Source organism: Lipotes vexillifer, unplaced genomic scaffold (genome assembly GCF_000442215.2).
Source record: "Lipotes vexillifer unplaced genomic scaffold, Lipotes_vexillifer_v1.1 scaffold225, whole genome shotgun sequence".
NCBI lineage: Eukaryota > Metazoa > Chordata > Mammalia > Artiodactyla > Lipotidae > Lipotes > Lipotes vexillifer.
Genome location: NW_006787630.1, coordinates 1,068,365 through 1,075,953, shown reverse-complemented (window position 1 = coordinate 1,075,953; position 7,589 = coordinate 1,068,365). Strand labels below are relative to the sequence as shown.

The 7,589-nt window shown below is 57.8% G+C and overlaps 1 protein-coding gene across 1 annotated transcript; it reads left to right on the top strand.

Annotated features, from left to right (window-relative positions):
- Window positions 1–756: 756 nt before the first annotated feature.
- On the top strand, window positions 757–6,867 carry MOB3A (MOB kinase activator 3A). Its single transcript, XM_007460365.1, has 3 exons — window positions 757–1,179; window positions 5,326–5,528; window positions 6,798–6,867. Exons 1-3 carry the CDS (start codon window positions 759–761, stop codon window positions 6,825–6,827), a joined length of 654 nt encoding a protein of 217 aa, XP_007460427.1. The 5' UTR covers window positions 757–758; the 3' UTR covers window positions 6,828–6,867.
- Window positions 6,868–7,589: the final 722 nt, after the last annotated feature.

The following is a 7,589-nucleotide window of genomic DNA, read 5'->3' as shown; positions in this document are numbered from 1 at the left end:
GGAATGTCCCCCCTCCCAGTCCCGGAGGCCAGAAGCCCCAGATCTGTGTGGGCAGGCCCGGTTCGCCCTGGGGCCCTGAGGGGGCATATGTCCCAGGCCTCTCTCCCGACTCTAATGGTGCTGGCAGTCCTTGGTGTCCCCTAGCCTGTAGACACATCACCCCATCTCTGCATCCGTTATCACATGGTCTTTCCCTGGGTGTCTGTCTTCTCTTATAGGGACACTCATCATTGGATTTAGGGCCCACGGGGATAATCCGGGAAGAGGGCATCCCAAGATCCTTAACCCAGTCACATCTGCGAAGACTGCAAAGTCTCTTCTTCCAGATAAGGTCCATTCGCCAGTCCCAGGGCTGTGGATGTCTCTTCGTGGAGATGAAGAGACCACCTCGCCTGCAGGGGCCGCCCTCAGCCAGCGTGTGGGGGCTAGTAGCTCTCTGCGCTTTACTGAAAGCCTCCGGGCGCGGAGAGGATGATGCAGGGCCCGACTCAGTGTCTTCTGCTCTGAGGCAGGGGGATGTGCCTGGGGCAGTGCTGTGCGCCCTTTTGATGAAACTCAAAACCAGAAGTCCCGGGAGTGCCCCCAGTCTGCCAGCCGGTGCTTCCAGAACAGGGTTCTGAGAAGGGTGACAGTGCTTCCTCTTTGTGTGTTCCAGGTCTGGGGGAGACCCTAGGGCCCGGTGACCTTCCCATCGTGAGCGTCCCGCCCAGCCCTCCCCGTGCAGGCCTCGCGGGGGGCGTCCTGAGCGTGCAGCGGAGATGTCCAACCCCTTCCTGAAGCAGGTCTTCAACAAGGACAAGACCTTCCGGCCCAAGCGCAAGTTCGAGCCGGGCACCCAGCGTTTCGAGCTGCACAAGAAGGCGCAGGCGTCACTGAATGCGGGGCTAGACCTGAAGCTGGCCGTGCAGCTGCCCGCCGGCGAGGAGCTCAACGACTGGGTGGCCGTGCACGTGGTCGACTTCTTCAACCGCGTCAACCTCATCTACGGCACCATCAGTGACGGCTGCACCGAGCGCTCCTGCCCCGTCATGTCAGGCGGCCCCAAGTATGAGTACCGCTGGCAGGACGAGCACAGGTTCCGGCGGCCCACGGCACTGTCGGCCCCCCGGTACATGGACCTGCTCATGGACTGGATCGAGGTGCAGATCAACAATGAGGACGTCTTCCCCACCAACGTCGGTGAGTCTCTGCGCTTTCGTGTAGTTGTTTTTTTTTTTTTAATTTTCTTTTTCTTTATTTATTTCTGGTTGCATTGGGTTTTCGTAGCTGCGCGCGGGCTCCCTCCAGTTGTGGCGAGCCGGGGCTACTCTTCGTTGTGGTGCGCGGGTTTCTCACTGCGGTGGCTTCTCTTGTAGAGCACGAGCTCTGGGCATGTGGGCTCAGTAGCTGTGGCTCGCGGGCTCTAGAGCGCAGGCTCAGCAGTTGTGGCGCACGGCCTTAGCTGCTCCGCAGCATGTGGGATCTTCCCGGACCAGGGCTCGAACCCGTGTTCCCTGCATTGGCAGGCGGATTCTTAACTGCTGCGCCACCAGGGAAGTCCTCATGTTCTTTTCATAACAGTTTTATCAGGATGGAATCCACACCCTGTAAAACCCACCCACTTAAAGTGCACAGTTTGGTGTCATTTTAGGACAGTTACAGCTTCGTGAAGCTATCCGCTCTATCTAAACCCATCACCCTGGGACTTCCCTGGTGGTCCAGTGGTTAAGACTCTGCCTTGCAATGCAGGGGGTGCGGGTTCGATCCCTGGTCGGGGAACTAAGCTCCCACATGCTGCATAGTGTGGCCAAAAATTTTAAAAATAATAATAGTAAAATAAATAAATAAACCCATCACTCTAAAAGAAGCCCGTCCCTGTCAGCAGTCACTCCCCACCCCCTCCCCAGCCCCTGACAACCAGGAATCCACTCTGTCTCTGGATTTGCCGGTTTTGAACGTTTCCCATCAGTGGAATCACCCCGCTTTGTGTTCTTCTGTGTCTGGCTTCTCTCACTGAGCATCGTGTTCTCAGGGTCCGTCCGCGTGGTAGCGAGCGTTGGGGCTTCCCTCCTTTGCATGGCTGAGTGATGCTCCCGTGTGTGGAGGGACTACGTTTTGCTTCAAGTTAGGGATCTTGAGATGGAGAGATTATTCTGGATTATCTGGGTGAGCCCTAAATGTCATCACAAGGGTCCTAACAAGAGGGAGACGGAGGGAGACTAGATACCCAGGAGAGCAGAGGACAGTGAAGCTACAGGAGGAGGAAGGGATTGTGAGCCCAGATAAGGCAGGAACGGGTTCTCCCTGGAGCCCCCGGAGGACCCAACCCCGCCCACACCTGCACCTCGGCCCAGCACACCATGTGGACTCTGGCCTCAGGAGCTGTGGGAGAACCCGTATGAGTTGTTCTGAGCCACTGAGCAGGTGGTAACTTGTCCTGGCAGCCCCGGGCGATGGTAGCTGTCATTCTCACGTTCACCAGTGCGACACGGCTGCCTGGCAAACCACTGGCCAGTGGGCAGGCCTCGGGCCCAGCTCTTGGCCGCTGGCGTGCTCTGTGCCTCGTTAAGTTTCTCGCCCGCCGTCGGTACACTGAACCAGGCTGACCCTGGTGGGGTTTTCAGGGACTCATCTGGGAAAAGGCCATCCCGGCATCATCACTTGCCCAGAATTCCTGGGCAGCCCCCCATCAGGTTGCCGGGTCCATGTCTACACATGCTCCGTGTCATCCTGAGTCCCTGCCTTGCTGGGACCCCCTGAAGCCTCCCCAGCTCCTGAGCGGTCCACATCCTAGAACTCAGACCCTGAGGGCCTCTAGTCAGTGCCTCGCCCTCGGAAGCAAATTCTAGTAATCCTACCAAAGAGGAAAGCACGAGAAGGGCGAAAGAAATGACCTTGGCAGACGTCACTCAGCGGCCAACAGCAGGGGTCAGAGACCTCTGCCACATGGCCACAGTGGGTTCTGTGGCTGCTGGCGCCTTCCTCGGGCCACCTGGCCCAGGCCACACCTTCCAGCCCTGTCCACGGACCCCAGGGCCAGCTTCGCCCCTCACCTAGGTTCGACCCCCCAGCCAGGCACGCAGACTGGAATGCTGCTTTTTGCGGTCTGTGGTGCTGCGCAGAGCCTGCCTCGCTCCTCAGGGTGAAATTTGTGGGCAGGTCCAAAGTTCATCCTACCTTCCGTGCTGGCTCCAGTCACACCTGAGCATCCACTTAGGCCCCAAAGCCACCTGCCCACACTCTTGAGCTTAAACCCAGGTTCTTTCCCGTAAAAGAAACGTTCTTTCATAGACTTTTCCCATAAAGGGTCAGACAGTAAATCTTTCCGGTTTTTGCCTCTAGATGGTCTGTCTCAGCTACGCGGATCTGCTGTGTAGTCTGAAAGCTGTCATGGATGATATATAAACAGACAAGGGTGCATAAGGAGTGGGCCTGCGTTCCAGTAAAGCTTTATTTACAGGAGTGGGCGGTGGGCCGGATTTGTGACCCCCGTGTGAGGGCATCGTGGCAGGTGTGGGCAATGCAGTCCCAGAATCTTCTGTTTCTAGGCCCTTCTCCTACAGGGCTGCCGCTCCCCCTCCACCCAGGGTGGCCCAGGGTGACCTCAGTGACTCCTGGCACCCCTCTCCCACGAGAGGGGGCAGGGCAGGGCCTTAGCCTCGTTGGGCGCAGGACCCCGTGTGGCTGGTGCCAGCCACACCCTATGCTCGCCTTCCTCTGCCTGCCATGGGCTCTGCGCTCCCTCTGATTTCTTGACACTGTTAGGGGGACTTCCCTTATGGGGATCCCCATGCCCTGGAGACCACTGTCCCACCAAGTGGCTTTCACAGGCCTTCAAGACGGCGTGTGCTCCTGAGATGCCCCGTGAACGTGGTCGTCTCTCGAGAGTGGAGCATGCCTTTGTTTTAGCCTTTTTTCTCCGGTTGGATAGAGGGAGAAAACCCAGAGGCCTCACTGATGCTGAACGAACCTTCCGCAGAGGTAGATCCCTGGAGCCTCTGGGCCCTGTCCACCTGTAACAGACCTTCACAGGCACTTCCTGCCGATGGAATACCAGTCCCATCAGCTGTCACACCCACCAGGACACGCAGGAGGGAGCAGGACGGGAGCTGGGAAGGCGCACGTTCGTGGGAGAGTCTTTCCCGTTTGCCTCGTGCCTCCACAGTCCCGGGACCTTTCCCTGGTGTGAGCCGCCGCTTGGGCTCGTCTTCCACCTCCCACTTGGGCTGGGCTGTTCCCCGTCTCACTGCAGATGCCATCCCGTGACGCCGCCCTGCGCACGGATCTCTGGCACTTGCCTGCACGTCTTTGGGGCCTTTGCTCGCCGACCACAGGGCTGTGAAGCACAGCACCGTCCAGCAGCTGACCGCTCCATCTTCCGGAAGCGCGTGCCTTGTGCGCCGTGGCTTTCCTCGCGCTTGGTGGCACCTTTGTGCTCCTCCCCCTGGGCTGCCAGCTCGGGGGCCCCTCTCTTGAAGGACTGGGGCCGGTCCACCCTGGTCCTGGGCAGCCCCCTGGTAGTGCCAGTCAGGTGGAGCGAATGCGTGGCATCTGCCCTGTGGGACGAAGAGGACACGAGGTGGGAGCGGGCGAGCACGTGGGGGGCACAGACTAACACCGGAGGAGGGCTGAGTCCAGCAGTCCCACAGTACGTGTGTGTCACCACAATTTAGAAAACAGAGGGGCCTCCTGGTGGCAGAGTGGCTGAGACGCCATGCTCCCAGTGCAGGGGGCCCAGGTTCGAACCCTGGCCAGGGAACTAAGATCCCACGTGCCGCAGCTAAGCCCACGCGCTGCGACTACTGAGCCCAAGCGCTCTACAGCCAGCGCGCCACAGCAAAGACCCAGCGCGGCCAAAATAAATAAATAATAAATACACTTAAAAAAAATAGAAATAAAACGTATTAAATTCAGTAATTGGACAAGAAAGTGCAATATAGTTTACGCATGCAATTAAGTTAGGATATGTACATTCAAATTTAAGTGGAGAGAAAAGTGTATTAAGTGAAAAATGTCAAAGGCCAAAACAGGTTTTTATGGGTTCTCCAGTTCTATTTGGAAAAATAAACGTAACTGGAGACAGACACACACAGAAACCTTTTAGCCACCGGAAGTGGGATGGCGTGTCCACAGCTGGCCAGACCGGGGTGGGGCGGGGCGGGACACGTGCAGCAGGTGCTGGGCCGCGGGGGCTGCAGTCCCGGCACTCTATCTGCCGGCACCCCGCCCCCAGGCACTGTTAGGGAGCCAAGAAGTGGGCTTCCCGGGCCCGGGGCCCCGCAGAGGGGGGTTCGCGCCCGCGGCTGGGGGCGCGTCCTGGCTGAGCGGGCCCTGCCGCCTCCGCAGGCACGCCGTTCCCCAGGAACTTCCTGCAGGTGGCGAAGAAGATCCTGTCGCGGCTCTTCCGCGTGTTCGTGCACGTCTACATCCACCACTTCGACCGCATCGCGCAGCTGGGCTCCGAGGCGCACGTCAACACCTGCTATAAGCACTTCTACTACTTTGTCACGGAGTTTGGCCTCATCGACACCAAGGAGCTGGAGCCGCTGGTGAGCGGGTCGGGGCGTCGTGGGAGGCGAGTGCCCCCGGTCCTGGGGGCGCGGGCGGGCGGGTCGCTGCCTGCAGCTGCCCCCACTTCCCTGTGCGAGAAACAGATGGGCCTCTGGGTGCCTGTCCCCACCTACACCTCCTCCACCCACCCCCATCCCCTGCCGCCGGAGAACAAGGATTTTTTTGGTTTTAATTGAGGTAAAATTTGCATAACGTAAAATTAGCTATCGTGAAGTCAACGATTCAGTGGTGTTTAGCACATTCACAGGGTTGGGCAACTACCACCTCTATCCAGTTCCAGAACCTTCCTTCCGTCACCCCAAAAGAAGCCCCGTCCCCATCAGCAGTCACCCCCATCCTCCTCCCCAGCCCCTGCAACCACTAACCCACTTTATTTATTTCTTTTTTTAAAAGATTTATTTTATTCATTTGTTTATTTTTGGTTGTGTTGGGTCTTCGCTGCTGCGTGCGGGCTTTCTCTAGTTGCAGCGAGCGGGGGCTACTCTTCGTTGCGGTGCACAGGCTCCTCACTGTGGTGGCTTCTCTTGTTGCGGAGCACGGGCTCTAGGCGCGCGGGCTTCAGTAGCTACAGCATGCGGGCTCAGTAGTTGTGGCGCAGGGCTTAGTTGCTCTGCGGCATGTGGGATCTTCCCAGCCCGGGGCTCAAACCCGTGTCCCCTGCATTGTCAGGTGGGTTCTTAACCACCGTGCCACCAGGGAAGCCCCAGCCCCTATTCTTTTACAACTTTTAAAAATCTCTGAAAACAACTTCACAGAACTTTCTCATTTGTGTATATTCCCTTGCAGGCTCTGCCTATCAGTAAACATTTTTCCGGAGTTAAAGTTACAGTGTGCATGCTTAGTGGGGTTGGGGTTTTCCTCTGGGGTAGTGGAATGTTCTGGAACTAGAGGTGGGGTTGTGCACCCTTGTGGAGGTGAATGCCTCTTGACCACAGTTCCTTTTATGTGAATCTCACCAAATACTGAAAATCATCGTGTGCAGTTTTGTGATCAGCTCACTTTGGTTTGGTTAACTCAGTGCCCTAATCGCATGGTCATTTGTCCCGCACTGATGCTTAGAGTTAGCTCTTTCTGGACACAGGGACTGTGGGACCCTTCACAGAAAGAGTCTGTGCCCCGGCCTGAGGCGCGCTGCCGTCTGCTCTGTATTTCATAAGATTTGCTTTAAGTGAGGCCTGAGGGCTCCCGTGAGACTGCGTCCCCCAATTTCCTGTGTGATTTGCTGATGTCCTGCTTGTTCTTAACAGAAAGAAATGACCGCACGGATGTGCCACTGAGAGCCCCTTGGCCCCGTAGTCACCGAGTCCGCGCCCGGGGGACAGTCCTACTTGAGGGCCACGTCTCCAGAACAGGGACCGGTATTTTCTAGCCCAGCAAATTCTGTGCTGTCTGGGCTGCGTCCTCTCTCCGATCCCAAGGTGGCAGCACCCGTGGGTCTGAGCCTCCCTGAGCCCCAGTCTCCTCGGCCAGCACGGGGGAGATAGATAGAACTTGAACTCTGTGATTCCATGTGTTGTGAGCAACCGGGAAAACCCACTTCATTTGCAAACCGCTTGCACCTGCCCGGAGGCTGGCCCCACTTGGGTCCGTCTCCTGCACCAGCCCGCCTGCTCGGCCGTGGGTGGCCAGGCCCCCATCAGCGAGGCTGAGACCCCGCAGTGCCCCCCGCTGCGGCCCAGGCCTGGTTCCGAGTGGTACGAGCGCTTGGCTTGCGTCCTCCCGGAGTCCTCCCGGCGTCCTCCCCGCAAGCCACTTCCGTCCCGCTGTTCCTCCGGGACCCTTAGGCTCCCGTGCCGGCTTCCCAAGCCCATGCCCACATCCCAGGTGTCCTGGGGCCCCTTCATGTCGCATAAAAGATTGAATTTGTCTAGTTGCATTTACGACCACCATGAGATGTTACCGGAATAAAAAAGTTTTTTACCTACAAGGAGTGATCCCCCTCCCCTCTAGAAAAAATGTCCCCTTTCCGTCGTGAATAGTAGTATGGTTCTGCCAGGGAACGCCTCTCCCCTGGTTTGGGACCTTTGAGTTTTGCCGAA